This window comes from Crassostrea angulata, chromosome 8 (genome assembly GCF_025612915.1).
Source record: "Crassostrea angulata isolate pt1a10 chromosome 8, ASM2561291v2, whole genome shotgun sequence".
NCBI classification, from domain to species: Eukaryota; Metazoa; Mollusca; class Bivalvia; order Ostreida; family Ostreidae; genus Magallana; species Magallana angulata.
The window spans coordinates 45,623,158-45,647,126 of record NC_069118.1 but is presented as its reverse complement, the minus strand read 5'-3'; the positions used below and the strand labels follow the sequence as shown (position 1 = coordinate 45,647,126).

The 23,969-nt window shown below is 32.7% G+C and overlaps 2 protein-coding genes across 2 annotated transcripts; one reads left to right on the top strand and one right to left on the bottom strand.

Moving 5' to 3' along the window:
* The first annotated feature begins 6,936 nt into the window (after positions 1-6,936).
* LOC128160299 (FMRFamide receptor-like) lies at positions 6,937-8,742 on the top strand. Its single transcript, XM_052823591.1, has 2 exons — positions 6,937-7,026; positions 7,218-8,742. Exon 2 carries the CDS (start codon positions 7,218-7,220, stop codon positions 8,343-8,345), a length of 1,128 nt encoding a protein of 375 aa, XP_052679551.1. The 5' UTR covers positions 6,937-7,026; the 3' UTR covers positions 8,346-8,742.
* Positions 8,743-11,224: 2,482 nt separating this feature from the next.
* On the bottom strand, positions 11,225-22,737 carry LOC128160028 (transforming growth factor-beta-induced protein ig-h3-like). Its single transcript, XM_052823277.1, has 6 exons — positions 22,512-22,737; positions 20,345-20,574; positions 19,596-19,791; positions 17,622-17,717; positions 14,279-14,395; positions 11,225-11,410 (listed from the first exon to the last, which is right to left on the bottom strand). Exons 1-6 carry the CDS (start codon positions 22,699-22,701, stop codon positions 11,325-11,327), a joined length of 915 nt encoding a protein of 304 aa, XP_052679237.1. The 5' UTR covers positions 22,702-22,737; the 3' UTR covers positions 11,225-11,324.
* Between the last annotated feature and the right edge of the window lie 1,232 nt (positions 22,738-23,969).

Here is a 23,969-nt window from a genome sequence, read left to right as displayed (position 1 = left end):
AAGCTTGTAATGGTGTCTCGTGAGAAAATTAACACAGGAGAAGAATAAGGAAGACTCGGTGATAACTTATTGAGTTAATCAATATCTGCTCACTAATCGGATAAAACAGATTTTATTTACATTCGGTGTAAAGCATCATGGTACCTTTTATAGATTTGTACTTTTCTCAGTAATTATAAAAATATACATGTACATGATTTTGGTACATGATTTTTTTTTTTTTACAAAAAAGGATGAATTTTTTTTTTTTATAAAACATAATGAACCGAAGGATTTAAAAAAATAGTTGGTATACTTAATTTCGTACTGAGATAGCATTTTATATTTTAATTATAAAGTTGGTTAGTACATCGATTTAAATAGTCTAAAAATGGTCACAAACAACGAACACTCTAAAGTACACTGTTTGACATTTCACCATTTATATTGATATTTATTGAAGGACAAGACCTAAACTAGTGATGTGCACTGCCTGCCCACATGTACATACTTTTATTTCAGGGTACCAGTCCTTTAAAATAAAAATTTCTGTATTAAACTAAACTGTCATTTTAGTCTTTATAAAAACAGTAGGATTAATATCTACCTCTATATCTAAAACGACGATCGGAACGACCGGAAATCAGACATGTTATATGATAATCAAAGTACTGAAAGAACTGAAGAGCGCTAAGTCGGGAAGAAAGTGTTAAAAATATATCGATTGATATGAAAATACATGTAAAGAATCGTATTGTTCGTTATTGAGAAAAATGCACTTACTCAGATTTCTGAAATGATGTAGAATTTGGATATGTCTCAGTTATAGAATGCATCATTTTTTGAATGATTAATGCATGCTGTCGTGTTACAGTGAAGACAAAATGCTGATGACTTTTTTAAAAATCATAATAAAAGCATATCGCAATAAATGTTAGTGTATCTTTATTTTTGAAGCATAGAATGATTTTTCCATTTGACTGTAAAGTCAAAATTTCCAAATTACAATATAACAATCTGCCTTAAGGCATGTTTAAAATATGCTTGATTTTAAAAATTTAGCAATTTCTGGAAATCGAGATCATTTGTAGTATTTTTATAATGATATTGCTTGTTAGTTTTAAACAGATTTCGCAACTGTTTAGCAGAGCTACAGAGTGCATGCTTCTTGTGAAGAAAATAAAGTAAAATAAGACTGTTGCCAATAACAACGATCAAATGTTGATTAATATTTATTTATGTTTATTTGATAATTTTCGTCATTTCTTTGTTTTTACATATGACAACTTCCAAACCAGAAAAAAAATATAAAAAATTGATGAACTCTAAAAAAATATAGTGGCAAATTACGATACCAATGTTATTGCAAAATGAAAAGCCAAAAAGTTTTGACAGAAGTAAAATAATACTAATCTCATTACAGATCTGCCTTACAGGGAATGCTACTTATTCTACAAAATATAAGCTTTGGTATTCGAACAATCATTCCAGCCTCATTTTACAATTCACCATGCAAAGACCCCTACGCGGGGGTGTTAAGGAAGCATATGGGCAATTTAGCGTCTTATTTTGACTGTTGTATTTAAAATCGTGAACTGAAAAAAATATTTTGAATAAGATCAAAAACTTAGTATTATCCTTTAGAATAGATGTCAGTACAATAAAATCGGGTAGTACATCACTGCTACATTGGTGCATTATCACGTGACAACTATAGATAGCTTACGTATATTCCTTCACATAAAATGAGATAGAACAACACTACCCCGAGGTTTCCAAAATAAAGTAAACATACCAAGTGAAGGCAAAACATCTTAATTTAATCAAAACCACTGCTAGAATCCTATGTTTTTCCTTATTAAAAAGTTATTCATCTGGTTCTCGTAAAACCTTCCCAACTTTTATAAAGTTTGCACGGAAAACGGCAAATTGCATCAAAACAACACACAACATGTGATTCTAGCAGCACTTCTCAATTTAAGCATTGATCAAACTAACGATACGTACAATATTTCAAGTTCAATATATACGGGGTAGTGTTGTTCTAGTCGGATTTTTATATCGTAAACAACGACAGAGGAAAGCCTGGCCGAGAAATAAAAGCAAATTTACATACCTTTTAGCGAATGATTGATAAAACTAACATCTCTCACAGTATACTTATGTTCAGTTCTCGGTAAATCACACAACAATACTTTATTAGAGTTCTTATATTAGTTATATTTTGAATATGTTTACAATGCTTTCCGATCAAATTCACATGACATACAACTTTTAGTCATGACGTCATCAATGTGTAAATCTACGTAATACAAACTAATTTCTGGAAAAAAATTGTCTTCAGTATTTTTTATTTGTTTTTGGTCTATGTTTCGTTGCTTAGATATTTGAATATGCACTGGCGTCGGAAGCAAATTGAAAGTGGGGGGGCTAGACTAATCCTCAGAAATATTGAGAAAAAAGTAATTCCCAAAATCATGAAAATCCTAATCCGGGGGAGGGGGGGGGGGGGGGTATACCTATACTTCCGAAAGAAAAAAAAATTTACTTACCCAATTTTTTTTTCCAAATTAACGAAATTACAAATCCGTGGGGGGGGGGGGGGGGGGGGGGGGGGGGGGGGGGGGACTGGTATGCTTCTGAATCCAACTTCTTAATGTTTCAAGGTAAATTTAAGAACAATAATCTTTCCTGCGAGAAAAAGGGGGGGGGGGGGGCTGAACCCTCTATCATACTATGTTTCTAATGGTTAGCTATAACTTTGCAAAAAAGTGGGGGGGGGGGGGGGGGGGGGGGCTAAGTCCCCCCTAGCCCCCCCCCCCCCCCCCCCCCCCCCCCCCGGTTCCGACGCCTATGATATGTACATGATAACTTAGGTTTGTGATTTCACGGAATTACATGTAACTCAGATTCCATATGCTTCCTTAACACCCCCGCGTAATGTATTCACATTACCTGATGTTAGAATATCAAAATGGAGTCGCTTCTTTTCATTTAAGCATCAACTAGACGGTCTCTTCTGAGGTATATTTCAGGGTATAACACTGAATTTGATGAAGTCTAGCTAACATCTCATCAGACGTAAAAAAGTATCGTGTTTTTAACAAGTTTCATTAAAAGGATGTTGTCATGGACGCCTATGCAGATGTCACAACAGTATATTTCACCGTAAGTTCCCGTCAAAACCTAGCTGATGCAAAACCATTCCCGAATTCTCCTTCGAATTTGGGCCGTTTCCGCCTGCGACAGGGGCTACCTTTTTATGAGATGAAAAAAAAAATGTGCAAGATGTCTGATTATTCATGATTTTTAATAATGCGAGCAAGGTCATTTTTGTGATGTGTGTTGTTTTTTATGGGAAGACGGGTGATAAGTTCTTGCCTTGTGGTCTTGTGCTTTTCAAGCACACGTGTAACTTCGACGTAAACAAACTCTCGTGCCTTGCTGGATGTACCTGTGTTTTTGATACTAAATTGGAGAAGAAGTGTTGTTTTAAAAAATATCAAAAGGATTTTCGCAGAAGTTTGTTTTGAATTTATAACTTGTATCTAAAGCATTTATGGTAGGGATATACAGTAAACTTTAATACTGCAGTGACACCTGAAATACATACAAGGTTGCCGGAAAGGCCCGAGAAGATGCCATTGGATGGAAGAACTGTTTTTACCAGCGTTTCAGAGGTCGTATTTAAGAAAACTCGTAGCCATGTAATAGGGTATGGGTTCTTTCAGAAAAATTGAATTCAGATAGAAAACTTTTAGTATATTTTCGACGTTTACAAGCCATATTAAATTGGCAATAAGTTTCATTTCATATATACCAATATTATTACTTTTTAGGTTAGTTACTGACTCACTACGGAAATATATTGGGTTGATCAATACCATAGATGGCGGGGCGAAGCCGAGCCTTCTATGAGATTGATCAATCCAATATATTTCCGTAGTGAGTCAATAACTAACCTAATAAGTGTTTTGTTTTCTCGAGGACTTTCAAGCGACATATTTATTCACAAATAGCGATGATCTACGCAAAGGCATGTACAAGATGCCTTACATCTCTTCCAATTTAACTCATTTAAACTCTTTAAAATTTTCAATCTCACCTTACAAATACTCTTTCAAAATCTTTGCTTCACCCATGTTTACTTACAATGTTTTGTTGCTATTCAATTTTAAATGTTTTCTCCCTTTACTCTGCAGAGATCTGAGCAAATTTCGACGCTGCCATTTTGTTTTGCTCCAGACAAAACAATGTGACGTCAATATTCTAAGGGCAACTACTCTAATTTTAAAGAATTTCAAAGGGCAACTACTCCAAATAATTAAAGAACTTACGGTATGCAGTTTATGTATAAAATACTATGAAATGTCGAAATGAGTAAGCGAAGCGTCGACCAATGACGGCCATATTGCCTAATATTATTTCTCACAGAACAAATATAGAGATATATGAGGCAATCACGTGCTATGTTTAAACCAATGAAAATGTGACATTTCAGTCCAAGGGAAAACAAAATGGGTATAGCTATCACATAATACTCAAATTCATTTAAATATCTTTATAATAACTTTATAGAATAATAGTTATATTTAATTCATAGCAATGTGGAATCTTACACATCTCTTTCAATATTTACTGTTACTAAGTGTTTTTATTACCTCGTAATATGTCCATACTGCACATAAATTAAATCATTAATAAAATCTAATTTTCCACATGTTTACTCAGTGTAATAAACACCGGATTCTGAAGGGGAGTACAATGTACTTTATTTCGATAAAAATCGATAGGGTTTTTCATATAAGAACAAAATTATGGGACGTAGTACGAAACTCTTTCTATTATAAATTGGCATAAAATAGGCATTAAATAGGCATTAAACGTTTTCAAAAATATCATATAACCCAGAGAAAGGGGGGGGGGTCCGACCCCCGGAATCCCCCCCCCCCCCGGGTGCGCCAATGTTTCTGATATATAATATTGACATTTTAAATGAAACTTATTGTTAATTTAATACTGGTACAACAAATGCATCTGCATGCATGAAAACTTGAAGATAATTAAGATCTCTCTACTGCGTAGTTGTGATTTTTCCAGAGTACGACGACTTCTCCAGCATCCGCCAGTAGGTGGCGATATATAGGAAACGCGAAAACGAAAGTGGAAGTAGGTTTAGAAAACTGGCGACAAAAAAGCGCTGCAGCTATGCTTAGCGCTTTAAAAAGGATGCACATGTTCTGTATCGTGTTTTCGTTTGACATAAAGGCCAAATTTCCTCAATCATCTATTGTACTGTTCACGCGCTTTACGTCACGCGCTGTAATTATAAACGCCACAATGATATGCTTGATTTAGATAATTGTAATTCCTGGGTTAATACTGTACAGAAATGTAAATTAAAAAATAGAAGTAGGTCATTTTAGCAAAAGAGCAATACGTTTATAACGAGTTTTAAATAAAGATCATAACTGGAAAGTCTGTAGCAAGTGTTAGTGGGCTAGTGATTTACTTCTTTGACTTATGAAATCGTTCTAATTACAAATACTTTATCGCTTTTATATTCAATAGCGTGCTTTTAAGAAAGTCGTTGGTATTAAAATATATTGTACAATGTACCGAAAGGTCAAATAGACAATAAACAACTTCGACCTCATGAGACGTGGGTTTAAAGAGTAAACAAATTTTAGCTCAACGGATCAGGTGAGCTATTCTGATCACTTTTTGTCAAGCCTGTGTCTGTCTGTAAACTTTTTACTCTTTTGTTTTCATCATCAGAACAACTAAGACAATATCAATTTAACTTTGCACAAAGCATTATTATGTTAAAGAGGATATAAATCGGTTTGAACGGAAGATCCCGCCTTCGTCCAAAAGAAAATGATTGAATATTTTTGAAAAACATACTTGGCATCTTATAAGAAAACTCGTGAGATTTTTCTACATAGAGCAAATTTGGTCGGTTTAGTATTAAAAAAAAAACGTTTGTTCAATGATGTAGCGTATTTTAAACACCCATTTCAGTCAAGCTACCCCTAAAAAATGTAACCACCTTTGAGTAATTGGTTAAACTAGCTAGTGTTTTAACCGCTCTTCTATTCTTACTATAATTCAAACTGGCATGTTCATCTTTATTTTCAAAACAGAGTGATTTATAGCGAGATCTGAAAAAAAAAATCGCGTGTTTCTTCAAAGCAGAAGCTTTTAAAGGGATTACTGCAGTTCTTAAATATGCAAACCTTCAAAACATTTGATTCTTTTTTTATTTTACTTTTTAAATATAATCACAAGAAAAAAATCACAAAAATCTACTTTGAAAACTCCATTTTTACCCTACAAAATCCCTACAATCCACGGGAGCTTCCGGGGGCTTCGCCCCATTTTTGAACTTTGCCTATCCCTTCCTACCATAGAAATTTAGTCAAATTTGAATATGAATTGATTCCTTAAATATCCTAATACATGTCTGTATATACTGTGTTAACATCAGATACATACTTGCGTTGATATATTTGAATATTTGCTTTAATTGACAACTAAATTTAAATTATTTTGCTTTACTTACTCTTCTTTCGTTTTGAAGGCATAAAAAGGAGGTATCTTTACGTCATTGATAATCTAGGAAACAAAATTGAAAAACTGGAAGAAAGTAAGTCTGCTTTTCACATAGTCATAGATATATTGGAAACAAAATGAAACGTTATCCTTAACATAATCAATACATGTTTACAAGAAATAAACAATGTAAAGAAATACAAAACGTATATAGCTTCATAAGATGCCTAAATAATCTTGTCAAACCACTGTGAAATATGCATACAACAAATTTCTTGATTGTTGAGAATACCAACACTCCTAATGATCAATGGCTTTTAATTTGATACGTCAGAGCAGAGTTTTGGTTGCAGTACGTATACTGTATCAGACGAATCTATATGATATCGTTCACTCGATCGTAGACTATTTCAGCGTGAGATTCTGCTCTCGCTCTCTCAGTGATGAAAGAGCGGTTCATCAGGATAGATGTCGCTGTAATTACTCAGTCAGGTAAGTTTTACTGAGTTTCTTTTTATTTTGCTTTAATTAATCAATGTTAAAGAAGTATGTTTAAAAGTGTTTTTTTTTATATAAAGTCAGTATTAACTAATTCTTTTTTATCAATGGATAAAAAAACTCATTATTTTATTTATTTATTTTTTATATTCTTATTTTATTTGTTTATTTATTATACATTTCAGATGGACGATATTCGTCAATTGTCGGTTCTGAATAACTCCATCAACATTTTAATTCCACATGAAGTGCTTTTGAAACCTCAGCCAGCCAACACCTCAATCATGTTCGACGATAACATCGATGAACATGGAATGGCAACGTATAACATCGCCAAACTTATGAGGAACATATGTATACCAACAATTGTCTTCATTGGAGTTTTCGGGAACTTTGTGTCAATATTGGTCTTTGCCTCGAACTACCTACGTAGCTCTTCGTCTTCTACATTCCTAGTTGCCCTCGCTTTCGTGGATAACGTTTTTCTTTTGTGCCTATTTCTTTCGTGGTTTGATGGATCCGTGAAAAATATCTTGACTTCTCTGCCATTATGTCGGATCATAGCTTACTCAACGTATATGTCTAGTTTTCTCTCTGTTTGGTTTGTAGTCGGATTTACTGTCGAAAGACATATAGCGATATGTCATCCCCTTCATGCTAAATTGTTTTGCACCAAGGTTCGTGAGCGAATAACAGTTATTTCGTTACTAATTATTTCAGTGTGCCTTTATCATTTCTCATTCTGGACAACTGACGTGGCTATTTATCCTTCAGAACGTATTGCACGGTGCTCAATCGACAAATCCTTCGTTCACTTTCTAAATATAGTCACGTGGATTGATACAGTACTCACAATGCTGATCCCTTTCCTACTGATCTGCTACATGAACATCCGAGTGGCTTTTACCGCTGCCAAGTTCCAAGAAAAAAGAAAAGCCTGCTTATCTCTGAGAGATGCCAAAAGTGTAAGGCTGGGAACTTTTCGCTCAAAACAGCAAATGCGGGTGACTCGAACACTTTTCCTTGTGTCCACTACATTTTTGGTGCTGAATTTGCCCAGTCATGTATCTAAACTTTCCAGCTTGATATCTCTTTCTACCCTCGATATCAACATGACACAATATCTGATTCAGGAGATATCCCAAATCTTATACTACTTTAGCTTCAGCATGAACTTCTTTCTGTATGCGCTTTACGGAAAACATTTTCAAAAATCTCTCAGGTTTATGTACGAGTCGTTCAAACTGACGTGTGGGTGCACCGATAGAACAGGATATTTACAAAGGACGATGACTTTGAGAAGTTGGGTTTAAGAGGGTGGATGGTCGTTGGCATAGAATATATTGATATCCTTTAAAAGAAGAGCTCTTTAGAACGATTATATTGCAAGACATTCAAATTTAAAGCTAAAATTAACTTTTTTACTGAATGATAATTTGTAGAATAACACACTGTATGAGAAATACAACGTAGATCTGGACGTTAATTTGTTATCCACCCAACTTCTTTCAGCCTTCATGGCGTAAAATGTGATGTGCTTGTTAATGATGAATGTTTTATATCAATTACTGTTTCTTGATTAGTTTTCCCGGTTTCTTCAGATCTGTGTGTAATAACTGGTATACATAATTATGACAAAGCATAATAGAACAGGTTTTGCCAATAAAACAGAAATTGGAAGAAAAATATAAAACTAACACAAATTGGCAATGTATATTGTGATTCTTTTCATGCGCAGAGTATTTTCTTATTTCCTAAAAAACACGATTGCGATGCATAGTTCTGTAGAAAATGAAAGTACTGAACAATACACAATCCATATCATACAGGTATCAGTCAAACGAATGCCGAAACCTAGCGCAACCCAAGAAAAATCACGGAATGATAATGTCTGACTTAAATTTCCACATAAGAATAATTGGCTATATCATCCATCTAAACTTCTAATGTATATTAAGTACATAAACAATAACTTAGTTACTTCAACTAATTAATTTTTTATAAGTGTAAATGTAAACAATAAACTGCTATATCTGATGTTTCATGCAAACAATGAAGATAGTGACCCTTCGCAGAAATAAAAAAATAACACAACACGCAAACACTGGTATGCATTTTTATATGCAGTGTCGCTACCCTCAGACCTCAGACCCACAAAAATCACCAAAAAGAGCATTTTATGTTACACATTAAGCAAAATTTAAATGACGAATTAATGTTGAAGACGATCATAGCCTCATTTAATGCTGTGTAATTTTTAACTGAAATTGCTTTAATAATGATCCAAATTGAACCATAATCCAAATATTTGTAAACTATATTCTCATATGCATGTGTCTACGTGCCATCAATCAGTTCTCTAAAGTATGTCATTCTCATAAGTAAACGATATGTCTTGTTATTTTTCTCAAAAGTGTGAACAATATTGACTTAAATGAAATGTCTTGAGTGGAAAAAAGAGTTATGCAGGTGACAGAAGAAGCACATCACGTTCATCCCTTCTAAATGTATTATGGGTTGATCCTCTTATTACCATATACAAACAACAAAGTACACGTATATCATATTAAATTGCTGTGTATTGTTTCGGGTTTTTTTTAATACGAAAACGATTTTTTGTATTGTATATATTTGTATATATTTACAACACGTGTCGTTTGTACATGTTTTAACGATTATACTTCATGTCCGAAGTTGCCTCAAATCTTACCTTTTTTATACTAATATTCTTTGATTGTGTTGTGTTTTAGAAATCATAAAAATGGCGAACATTATTGATTTTATCTCAACCGATCAAATTATTTGCCGGATATTAATACTTGAGATCTAATCGTATTAGGAACTGCTAATATTTGCAACATACAAGGTTTGTAAAACAAGTTTTACCAACAATGAAACTAGAAAATATTAAGGTACAACCATGATTCAGAAGGTTGTTTCGTTGATAAATCTTAAAAAAATGAATTCTAAAAAGTTCAATTGCATGATTTTAATGACAATAATAAAAGACTTAAGTCTTTATTATAAAGTCAATATTAATATTGACTGGTTAGCAAAACTAATTCCAACTATCATACCTGACCAATATTTTTCTTTGAAATAGTCATCTTGCGAATTGGACTGTCATTGAATGGGGCGTTATTTTATTATGTAATGTTAATTCAAAGAAACATCATTAAAATTATATTAATTATATACATCATCTAACATTTGTTTAATATAAAAAAATATAGATTTTACGTTTTGTTCATAATGACAATGACGTCTTTACATAATAATGGTCTACTTCTACTCGGCTGCTTAATGTAGGTTCATGTAACCTGATACTGATTACCACTTATGCTCTGTTAATTATGAAATTACCAAAGTTCAAGCTCTTGTTAAAATACTTTTTCATGTAGTTTACCCAATACTTCAAAACTTCTTATAAAAATATAAATTGTCAAAATGGACAAAAATGACCAGAACTATCTACATTGCAACACACTTAAAGATCAATATCTTACGTTTTTCATCAACTTATCTACACCGTGGAGAGTGTTTGTTTTTATCGAGTAAGATAAGGCTTGGCCTTATTGTTAATTACTAAGGAGCCATTTCGTTTTCCCGTCTTCCATTTTGAATTATGAAATTATGACAAATAAATTGAGAAATAAATATCGCAACAGCGTTTGGTAATCTACATGTACACGCATTTTGCTGCAATTAGCGTCAATGTTACCCAAAAATTGCTCTGCCTTTACGTGCTTCATTCATTCACACTGAAGGTTTCTTGTAGGCCTTCATTAATTTTCAAGGATTTCGTTCTTTTCATCCTCTGGCACTTCGTGATTTTTGTCCCGTGTGTGTGATTTGGAGCCCGCTCTAGACGTTGTTTTCCTCTGGTCATATACCATAATCTATGCTTTATTTATCCTCGTTTTGGATACATCTAACGTACCATCAATTGCTTTTTTAATTGATTTTTGTACTTTATCTTCCATGTTTTTTCCCTTCTTTTTTTGACGTTACTCTATCCCCGTAGCCTCAGAACGGGACATAAATTTACTATGATAGTATATTGTGTTTTTTTTTTTTTGTCTTTGCTGGATGGCAAGCAAAGCCCCCTAATTAAAAGCGAAACGCCATTTTTGTCAAGAAATATTGATAAGCCGGTAATATATAATGCAGTATACAAGTAGAAAAAACAGAACGATTGACAACAACCAGAGTTAAGAATTCATTTTGTAGGGATATAAGAAATAAAGCATTTACGTGTACGCAGTCGCATCATAAAACAATTTAATATGCTTTTATAAGAGTTTATTGATTATATGTAGAACTCCATTCTTCAAAGAGACATCCTCCTCAACAAGTTTAGCTCCGCTCACATAAACACCTGTTCAAAAAAAAAAAAAAAAAAAAAAAAAAAAAAAATTGACACAGGTAAATATATTTAGTAGCCGAACTACAGAAATTGTAAAAAAAAAATCCAAATAGAACCATTTGAGCATGACCTTTGACTTTTGATAGTCGTAACTATCTATCTCTTAAATCAAAACAAATTAAACATGACGCCGATATCATTTAATATTTATTCGTTTGATGAGATATCGGCTCTTCTGATTGGTTGAAAAATTTCTTTGATACCTGCATCAATAAAATTTTTGCCGGATCTACATGTACTTTTCTCAACTGTTCTGATCTAACACTATTTATAGAACGGGAATTTCCAAGATAAACACTGTCAACAAAATGTAAAGTTGTGTCTGTTTTATTGTCAGCAAACAAAATGCAAACTTGTGAATATAAAAACTTGAAAGTTTAACCTTCAAAAATAAACAAAACACTTTGTTTGATTCACGAAATAGAAAATTTAGCTTCTTCTCACGATTTCGTCTGCTTGAGATCAATCAACATTTACAGCGAGGCTGGCTGTTCCTATTATAACGAATATATAGGCCTATAAACTTTCACGGTAACACTGCTGTTCAAATTTGGTAACGATAATTTTTACATTTACACACGTAGATGATCGGTCATCAAAATAAGCGTCGTAAAGAAAAGCTATGAGTGATGTATCAACTCCTTCTGCGCATTCCAAGCGGCTGATATACCATTTAAGTGCATCACTGGCTATCTAGTTACCACAAAGTTTACAAAAGTCGCTTATACATACTATTCTCTGTCGGCATATCAGCTATTTTTGTCCACGATCGCTTTTCCTTGGATGGTTATTCCAGCGATCTCACATGAAAACTAGTTTTAATACGAGTTTTTCTGCACAGTGAATGATATCACAAGCTATCGCATGTATTTTCCTTTTGTTTTCAATTCAGCTGGTTCAGATTTTAACTCACTATTTGTGTTTAATCCATTAAATTCAGCCCAGTAGCTCTGCATCAGCTGAAGGCGAATCCATTTTGAATTTTGTTGCTGTTGTTGTTTTGTATTCATACGCGCCGCTTCATTTACATTATTTACATTTTTGATCAATGACACTTCACATTTTTTTATTTGAAAATGTTTTATTAAATGATAAGAAATGAAGATAATAATTTTTCTATTGATCGACGTATCAAAGAAAAAATTGACCGGAAAACTTTTTCATCAATGCGCTACGCGCATTGATGAAGTTTTCCGGTCAATTTTTTCTTTGATACGTCGATCAATAGAAAAATTATTATCTTCATTTCTTAATTCGAGTACAATTTGCAAAGATTGCACAATCTCGATATTAACGTCAGTTGTGTATATCAAATATGATATGCTTTTTTAAAAAGAATATCAGTGCAAAGAGTATATACCCTGATTTGTTTTTCAGTTGATATCGTTTGTTTAATGTATCGCTCTTGTTTTATACTAAAATAATATATCTGGTTTGAATATCAGAGGAGGTTTTATATTCAGACATGTGCAGATGTTCACCATGCTGGAGAATATAGCTTGGCTATTTCTATATTGTATTTGCAATACCATTATACATGTACTTTATTCATACGAATTTTTTCTCATTTGAAGCCTTTTGATGTTTAATCCAATATGTTGAATATCATATGTTTAGGAAGAAATGATAAGGGGCGGTGATTAAAGAAATATAGACGAAGTCCATATCAATTTGTGACAACAAGTGCGTTGCCACAGTGCCCACGAGCTTGTATGTTTTTGTGACCGTGATTGTGAAAGTGTGCATGAATGTATATCTGTTTAACGATTGTTGTATAAATACACTAATGAGTAATATACAAAAGATAACAGGCATGTCAATGAACTTCTATTTACTGTTTAAAAGATTTTCCCCCTTTTTATTTTCCTTTGTCTACGTAATAAGGCACTTGTGACGTCATTGTGACATCATATTTTTAATTATTAATGTTCTCGATAGTATTGTTTATTTTTATATGAATAATCTGGATATATTGCTCAGTCAGCCTATTTCATACCGATAGTCGAATAATGCTCTCTTTTTTTAATGTCTATGTTTAATTACTTTGCGTTCGTTGTTCTGTACTCCTTATTTCGAAAGAATGAGCATTTATTTCCTTTAGGGTTTTTTTTTTTTATTTTGTCTTTTGGAGTGATTAAACGGTAAAACATTCTATGCTATCTAATCGACCGGTCTTGATTAAAGTAAAATAATTCGAAGCATAGTTACAATGAATGTAAGGAACACTTGGTGTATATTAAGGAGCATGCACAATTTGATCAATGTCATTCAGTTAATTGTCATAATGTAGGTGTAAATACAAAATTTACAGTGGTCATGTTGTAAACTTTGTATTTACATCATAAATTCAAAATTTACAGCAAGACAACCGAAAAGTGACTGAAAAATGACCGAAATATTTTACAAAGTATTCTAAAGGGACCTTTTTATAAAAAAAAAAACCCACCATTTTGTAATACAAAAGAAACCGTTCTATACATATATATCAAGAACATTGTCAGTGACTGTTTTGCTATCCAGTACGTATAATAAAAATTTTTAATACAACTGTATGTAATATTTTTCATATTTCATACATGAATATATGAGGCGTTCATTCTAAATGAAAAAAATACTCTGAAATAAGAATTGCTACTATTTTGAAGGACTTAAGCGTTAGCATTTGCATTATTTTGCCCCCCCCCCCCCCCAAAAAAAAAAATCACAAAATGAGTCATTTAGGATTAATTTTATATATTTGTTTTCTGATAAAATTGCATTAACATATTTTCTAATTGAATTGCCCCTTCGTTAACTTGCGCTTGCATACGTCACAATTACCTTGATTTATCTTGATTGGAAGCTTTGTCCCAGGTAAGTTAGTAATATATCCGCCGTCAAGAATTCTAAGGCCGTTGGTGTAAAACGTGTTGTTTACTGTGTGATTTCGGAATAAAGCTGGTAACAAATAACAGTACAATAAAATGCACAATGCATACCACACAGTGCAGCTGCACATCAGTGCAATTGCACAAAACACATCACATGTTACAATTAAAAAACTGATAGCACCCAGTAAAACATTAATGCACAACAAATATCACATAACATAATTGTGCGACACCATACAGTATAACTGTACAACAATTATGAATAGGATAACTGTGCAAATAATAATTATAATGGTACAACAAACACAGCACATATGATTGTACAACAGCCACTTCAAAACGCAATTGTACAGCAGTTAACACACAATACAGTTATATTGTACACAAACACCACATGCAAAATACAATTTTACAACAGAAACTGCATAATACAATTGTCCTACAGACACTGCATAAAACAATTATTCTACAGACACTGCATAAGACAATTGTTCTGAAACGCTTGACAGAGTTATCTTCCCTTGTTGGTATTTTTTTTTATCAGTTATTATTGTAAATAGTGTAATTAAAATGTCAAATGATTAAAACAGTTATTTAAGTGTTTTATTATATAAAACCAAACAACAAAAACAGTTTTTGTAGTTTCTTATTAGTCAGATAGACTAATAAATCGAAAAAGTATGTTTGGCGGTCCTTAAGCGCTTATGTTAGATTTATATTTATACGTGAAGTAATCCCTAGTGCAAATTACTGTATAGTAAAATTTCACAGATGTGAATTATGTAACTAGAAAGTTTGGTATATTAGAATTGATTAAATTAGTATTTTATCGGGTGCAAATAGATAGACAAAGTGGCATAGCCAGATTGATTGACCCAGTTGTATTACCAAGTAGCTGAGCGACAAGTTGCCTTGCCAGGTAGCAAGGACGGTTGGAAAACATTAAAATAGCTTATATATGTATTGAGAAATAACCACAAGGCAGTAGTTTACGTTTATTTATATATTTTGAATTAAAGCTGTTCGTACATCCTAAAGGCACTTGGGATTCTCTATAAAACTCGGGTGAACCGGACACGGACCTAAACGCCTGGTCGATGCCCGACACGTTACAGTTCTACAGACACTACATAATACAATTGTACAAAAGACACTGCATAATACAATTGTACAACAGACAGTCCATAAGACAACTGTACAAAAGACACTCCATAAGACAACTGTACAACATACACTGCATAAGGCAATTGTACTACAGACACTGCATAAGACAACTGTACAACATACACTGCATAAGAAAATTGTACAACAGACAACTTTACAACAGACATTCAATAGGACAATTGTAAAACAGACACTGCATAAGGCAATTGTACTACAGACAGTGCATAAGACAACTGTACAACAGACATGCATAAGACAACTGTACAACATACACTCCATAAGACAACTTAACAACAGACACTACATAAGACAATTGTACAGCAGACACTCCATTAGACAACTTTACAACGGACATTCCATAATACAACTGTACAACAAATACTGCATTAGACAACTGAACCACAGACACTGCATAACACCATTGTACTACAAACACTGCAACTAAACAACAAACACTACATAAGACAATTGTACAACATACACTGTATAAGACGACTGTACAACATACACTGCATAAGACAACTGTACAACAGACACTGCATAAGACAACTGTACTACACACAGTGCACAAGACAACTGTACTACAGACATTTTATACGACAATTGTACTACAGACACTGCATAATACAACTGTACAACATACACTGAATAAGAGACAATTGTTTAACAAACACTCCATGAGACAATTATACAACAGACACTGCATTAGACAATTGTTCAAACGATTCAGCAAACGTGGCAAAATCATAATACCATCAACAAACTTCCCGTTTTGATTTCGGTCTTACCTCTACAAACTGTACTGGCGTGCTACCAGATCTCGCCGAGTACCATTTCTCGCCAGTGCATTGTGACGTCATTTTATCAACACATAATTTAATTCTGGTTGTAACAAGCTTTCTGATTGGCTAAAAGATTATTTTATATCGTATAAAGAATGTTGCCTACGTCATAGTAAGACTAACGTCTAAAATGTATCAATACGCCTGACGTTACGTTTGAATTTTGTACAATTTTACGTCATTTTAAAGGTAAAATGACCGTTTTTATATACAATGAAGTATAAAAAATTAAATTATAAGCAATGAATTCAAAATTTATTAGTTTTATACGATATAAAATGGTTTGTAACAGTTTACGCTTTTTTATAAACCGCTTCGCGGTTTATAAAGCGTAAACTGCCCCAAACCATTTTATATCGTATAAAACAAATAAATTTTGAATTCATTCCTTAAATAAAAATATAGACGATTAATGATGTCACAACGTACTGGCGAGAAATGGTACTCGGCAAGAACTGGTCGCACGCCAGTATATTGATAAAATATGTAAAAGTGATGGTAATAAGCTCGCCTGTTATTTGTAACTTTTGAACCTACATTACATAACGCCTTTCAAACAAAATATCACAACAAACTGACTCCTAGGTTTTAGTACATTATTTCAATTTCAAATTTCGTGAACTAAATATTTCAATTTTGGCCTTTCTCGATTTTGCGTTTTGATCAGCTGAAGTTTTTACTGTGTATTGAGCTTCATTTTGATTAGTTCTGTATAATGCCTGTAAAAGGAGAAGAAGAAAAAAATAATCGGCTTGGGCAAGTTACAAATCTAAGTACAGTTATGTTAACGTTGCTGTCTGTTTGTAGTTTTTATCATCACGTTTTTATGAAAAAGGAAAACATTTCGTTAGATTAGATGCAATGATGATTTAATAAAACGTTCCATTAATTTTATAAGTTAGCTTTGTTTAGCAAATTTTAACTATAAAAAAATACTAGACCCGTGCTAAATATAATTATTCCGATTCTATAGCTGCCGGTTGAATATCATTGACTTTTATTTAAGTTCAACACGCAAAACATATCGCATTTTGATAACGAATGTCATACAATCATCTATTCTTATAAATACATGTATCTAATGTGGTTATTAGGCAGTTTCAATCTCTCTCTCAATCTCTCTCTCTCGTTCTCTCTCTCTCTCTCTCTCTCTCTCTCTCTCTCTCTCTCTCTCTCTCTCTCTCTCTCTCTCTCTCTCTCTCTGTTTTCAATAGTTTTTCTTTTATAATCATTTATTATCCAGTATGAATACCACATATAACAAAATCTACTGTTATAATTGCATACCTTTAATGGTTGATGCGTTAGTCAAGAGATTTGTAAAGTTAGCTCCCATTTCTTCGAAGACGGCATCGGAAGGCGCAAATAATGTGATGTTTTGCTCTATAAATAAAAAAAATATTAGTATTGGAAAAGTAAAAAAAGGGAACAATTAAAGTCCCAATAAAACGAACTCAAAGTTCTGCTGATCTGTAAAAACAGTAATTATCGAAGGAAATTCCTGCATTTTGTACAGAACATAAAGATTAAGTTGATAGATTCTAGGTTGTCGATCACATTTAGATTTTTTTTAAACGTGCCACCATTAGATGAAGACATTTTTGTATGAATCTTGTGTTCCACATTTTAGGATATGACATATTTCCTTAATGACGTTTTTGAAACTTGCAATATGCGCAAAAAGATGGATATCAATGTAGATTAACAGATGCTAATGAGGAGTAGCATTTACCATTGATTAATAAACTTGCATTGCTCGTCATTATTATCAGATTTTTACTTCCCTGTACTTTATAATCAATCAAGACCAGACGTGTGCAAGTCACGTAATACATACACCAAGAGCAAAGGCGGTAAACATTGCATAGGCTAATAATAATCACTCTTTAGCAAGAGATAAGAAATAACGACTCGATATACCAGTTCCAAGCTACATATAAAAAAGTGATGTCATTGACGCGCCTATATTATGTAATGCATTAACTCAGAAAAAAATAATTGAGGAACCACAATATTTGATAAATGATTTTGATTATTTTTATGAGAAACCACCGATGTTCAAGCTATTGCAATTGTTTAATAACTAGAATTAACAGATAAAGATATGTGTAACCTCGGCAAATATATCATTCTACTATAGTATGAAATTGAGAAACGATATTTGTAATTAACTTAAGATGTTTTTCTTTTGATTCTTCTCCCCTTTACTTATATATGTATATATGTACTAGGGTCTCCTCTGAAATACCCACTTCTGTACTTTATTATATTTGGTTTGTACAATGATATTTGATGAACTGCAAAGTATAAAGAAATTTAGAATGAATGAATGATTATAAGTGAATGCGAAAAGTAAATGAAACTGTTAAAATGCACCGTTACCTAAAGTGACTAATTATACAATTACGCACATTACTTTGTCCATTTTCTCGATGAAAAGATAGTGTTTAAAAATCATTATACAGATGGAATTTATTTTACATGTATCTAAAATCAAGCCAAATAAAAAAAATAAATATCAGCAAGGAGAAACCTTTTAAAATTTGTCGGAGTTGAATGCTAAGTAACAGAAAATAAAATCAAAGCATGGTGAGATGACTCTCATTTTTGGATGCTGAGTGCTTGATTGAACTGACAGACCGATAATGAAATAAAACAAGGTCCTAATTAGCCGCCTTAGATGCCATGCTGATCAAAAAAGTTGAGGAAGCTGAAGTCATTTCACTTAAATATCGGATACAAATGATCAAACTACCTTCCTCGGTTTTATTCCTTATGTTATCAACCCACGGTCTCTCTCTTCAAAATGCCATGCATACAGCGCTATTTAATGTTCAATTCCGGGTTACTATGCGTGCTGGATGCATTTTTATTTAAAAGGTTCATAATTAAGAAAATATAGAAAAAACGGTGTTGTATTGATTGTCCCCTCTGCTTCAATCAGATTGCCCTCCTTCATCCAAGCTGCAGGTTTGTAGCTCACGGTCTGATAAAAACAAATCGGATGACGATCAGATCGTCCAGCTGATTCTTTTTTTTTAGACCGGGACCTAGAGACCAGCAGCTACCTCCTTCCAAAAACTAAAATCAAAGATTAACTTATGACAGAATACTAGTAATTAAAACCAGATCATTCAAATTCCAACATTTTTTTTCATTTGTTAGAATTGATGATTTAAAAGGAAATCATTTCTGCTAATTTTATCGTCAAAGCAACGACAAGTATTTAAATAATAAAGGATATCATATTGTTTTCTTTACTGTCAAGGCTGTCATGGTAGCCTGCTATCTGCATCAACATAGCTAGTTTCCTGAGCCTGCTGTTCTCTTGAATGTAGTTTGAAATTGTGTCATCGGGGATGCTATAGAGGACTCTGTCTATGACCTGAACAACCCCGTTCGTTGCCTGCTGGTCTGCCTTTATAAGAGTGGCTCCAGACACCGACATTATCGAAGGCTTAAAATAAGATCATAAATTCTTATATGTTTTTTATATATTATTTCTATATAAGACACAAATGTGTTCAGAACTTCAGACGCTGTTTTTGTGATTAATGGAATATTCATTCTTTTGTGTTTTCAGACGTTGGCGAGACATTTGCTATTTAGGAGGCAACGATTGTATTGTGGTTATTATTATTAGAAACAAAATTAATTGTTCATTATGTAAAGACTATTAGCACGGCGTCCGTGGTAAAACGATCCGTAAATAATATACATGTGGTACGTCAAAAAAAAAACCAGAACACTGTGCTAGACCGGCCTCAATCACAGTAATAAGAAATGCTTGAAGGTCATTGATATTTTAGGGTTAAATACCCCTCCTTTAGACTAAAAAATGTACTCAAAATAATTGGGTTTTTTTGTTCAAAACTTTGGAAAACAAATTCTAAAAGATATTTACAGAGTATGACCAAAATACATGATATTTTAAGAGTGTAAGGCATATATATGATGTGTAGATTGTTAACTATTTAGCTTCCTGAATGCATGCCATCAATCAGACCAACCTCCCCCGAGTTGTTGTTATAAATGTTCAGTCTTATGGAGGTCCCATCCAGAAGTGTCGGGGTTATCATGTTATTGGACCATTTCAGAAACGATAGGTTTCCCTTTGTTAGGTGGTACGATGTTAAGTCGTGTAGCAGGCGCCAATTATCGTCGTTCTGTAGCTTCTTCATCACCGAAGGCGGCAGATTATTAAAGGCTTCATCGGTCGGAGCGTATACGGTGAAAGGACCTGTTTGGTAGAAAAAAGATGGATTATACGAGTACCTAACATATTTAACTGTGTAAGAATTTCTCACCTACAGTATTGACATTTTTAGAAAATACACGCACATTTACATACTTGTGACAAATTTGAGTTCACTGTTGCATGTTTAGTACATGTATATTCAAAGGGGATTCAATGAGTAACGATTCTCGGGAAATAGCTTACTGTAGCAACATATTTCATCGTTGTGGTACTAAAAATTAGAGTACAAATCTATAATTTTGTTGTCGTTCTTACATTACTGATTTAGATTATCATGTTGTATATTTTATTTGATAAAATGAAATATATAGGAAAGGACAGTATGTATCTGTATTTGAATTCATCACACTTTACGACATCTGCAATATGATGCGACCTATATGTTGTATGAAATCATCGATCGATACATGTTTAGGACACCTTCCATTAGTAGAAATATCAAAATCATAACAAAGTACATATGCATAGAATCACGCACAACCAACGTGGATTTAGTTTTGCTGATCTTGCATTATCAGTAAACTACGATGTATCTCCCAGCGAAAATTTACTGGGAAATTTTAAATTTACTTTACATTATTATGCATATTAGTGAATCATTATTCTGCAAGTAGTTGGGTTTTTTTCTTCAGGCAATGACGTCATAAAATATGAAACCTGTGATACAAATCTACCATCTTAGTATTATAGCATAATAGGACACATAAGCTTTAAAGTTTTTTACCAGAAAAGTAGAACACAGGTTAAATATTCAGGATGCTCTTTGAATATAAAAAAAAATGTATGTTATTTGACAAGATAATTGAGACAAACTTTCTTAACCCCTACCCCCCCCCCCTTCCTCCAATCTCCCAGTTGTTCACTCGATAAAATTCAGTTTTAATTTTTGACATAAATTTTACTACATGTATTGCCCAAATCAAAATCAAAATCTTAAAAAAGATATAAAAAAAAATAATTCAAAATTGGTTATACATGTACTCCACTCATGCCAAATTACGTGTTGTAATATTAATCAGAGATTGATACGCGTATAGTGATTTCACCGAATTTCACTTCTTGTTTTTATGTCTTCTTTTTATTCTTGATTTTTTAAATACTTATCGGTGGTATATGTAGCAATAAAATCATCTTTTTATAAGCATCATTCGGCATAATAATTTGTTTTTAACGTTCATAATTATGTTTTTGGGAGAGGTTAAAATGTTAAAAATTGTTACATATCAAATTTAAATCGTTTGTTCCTAAATTCATTTCCTAATCTCATACCATTTAGAATAAACACATTCAAAATGGCTAAAATTACATTGGATTGTTAATTGATTCAAACATTATTCATCATATAATCCTGTTAATGTTTATGAATTTGTTCAAAAATTCATTTGAATTCTAAGTTACCTGTACAAGATACTACTCCTGTAGTTATGTAATAGGTAATACATGGAATGACATTGGTTTTTAACATAATGTTTCGGTACAGGTAACTAAATGTAGTTTGGATGGGCAACACATTCACCATCAGATTCTGTCTAATATTCTAAAATTTTATTAGTTTAGCTATTAACTATTCGTTAGTTACGAAAATATCCATCTATTTCACCTAATAAATTTGGGTAATTATTATAGTTTTATATGTTTTATATTGAGCTCTTATTTTTAAGGAGATCAATACTGTCAAAAATGGCCACGACTATTGAGCCCACTTAAAACTGGCAAAAACTGTAATAAAACTATAAAAGAGTGGTTAAAGCGGACAAAGTAAATTCTTTTATTTGTAGCATGATATTGAATTAGAATTAAGATTAAGTATAGCATCTGCATTCGAAGTATTGATCAATAAACGGCTAAGACTACACGGTCCACCGTGCTCTAGTTCTTGTACTCAGTGTATACATGTATATCAACTAGCGCTTACAAACCTGAGGCATTCGCAGATAGCGTGTACATAAATCCAGTAGTTTCCAACAACCCGCTGAAAGATTTAAGTCCCAACTCATCCAGAAGGTCATATATACTCCACTTAGGTCCGGATTTTGGAGGAGTAGCAATGCATTGTGAGAAACAATTAGCTAGATTAAGTAATACCACGACCTGCACGGTCTTAAACATTTCGAACAATTTTTGTTACTTGTGTCAAAGGTCATAAAGTAATGGCGGCTCTTTGTGATAACAGATCTACGGTTAAGATATTGATCAACGTTGCTACTTACAGTATGAGAACTGTTTTTATCAAGCATTTACAATCGTATTTAAATGTACATGATTGTACTTATAGTCCAGTCTTGCACTAAAATTATTACCTTCAGTTTGTTATCTCACGCATCTTTATTCGAAATATGAAAAAACTATGCAGTCAAGTATACATGCATTAGAAAAGAAAAAAATCATGCAATTATTTTGCTTATCCTGTTAAAATGAACAACTCTTTGTTTTGTAATCAGATCTCCGGTTGCTATTGCTAACATAAATGTCGTATTGCTATAAAGAAAATGGATGAATAAAGCGTGTAAAATGCCCATATGCGGAATAATTAGATACTGCAAAATTAACATATCATTAAATCTGATATATATATATATATATAGTGTATGTTTGACGTAACATCGGTTTGTAACCCTGAAATATTTTAAATACTTATAATAGATTGATTTCAACTGGCGTATGCGTGTAAAAACCTCCAAATAGTGTCGTTTTTTATAACTTCAATGCCTTTTTTCATAAGGTGGGTCAAAGCTCCATATTTTTGTCATAGTCTAAATACGGTTTACTGGAATTCAAACCGATTTTTATCAACAAAAATGTGGAGAGATGACCAACTATACTTTGAAAATGTCATTTTGTAGCCCAATAATTGAACGTTTTAGAAAAATTATATATGTCCGTAAATTCGTGGCCAATGTCTAATGTTGCATTTAAACAACGCACTTTGTTGTGAATGAAATTGTTCAGTGGTTAGAGCACCAGACAATAGGTAACTTTATAGGTAACGTTATAGAGCTTGGGTTTTTAGGTTGTGGGTTCGATACCACCAAAACTTAAGGAATTATTTTTTTTTTCTTATCGTTTTTTGAAATATTTTAAACTGAATATAGTTAGAAATTACCCTTTTGTAAACTTGTATTATCAGATATGAAATATATTTAATTGAAAAAAAGTTAAATTTGAAATTGTATTTTACGACTAGATTAAATGGGCAGTTGCGCCATCTTATTCCCCCGTCTTTTTTCAATCTAATGTTGCTTTTTGTTATTGATGAAATAGTTCATTCCATCATGTTGTTGAATCATTTAAAATACACAAGCAAACTGTTTTATTCATAAAAATCAAAACCAAACATTTTTTCTGAAATTGTGTCTTAGTCCCTTTAGAAGGAATAT

What these genes read in the sequence shown, in the direction of transcription:
- LOC128160299 (XM_052823591.1), top strand. Translation starts at nt 7,218, where the DNA reads ATGGACGATATTCGTCAATTGTCGGTTCTGAATAACTCCATCAACATT.
- LOC128160028 (XM_052823277.1), bottom strand. Translation starts at nt 22,701, where the DNA reads ATGTTTAAGACCGTGCAGGTCGTGGTATTACTTAATCTAGCTAATTGT. An exon ending in ATAACAACAACTCGGGGGAG is followed by an intron (nt 19,792 to 20,344) that starts GTTGGTCTGATT and finishes TCTTATTTTAAG; the next exon opens with CCTTCGATAATGTCGGTGTC. An exon ending in TAACGCATCAACCATTAAAG is followed by an intron (nt 14,396 to 17,621) that starts GTATGCAATTAT and finishes ATTTGTTACCAG; the next exon opens with CTTTATTCCGAAATCACACA.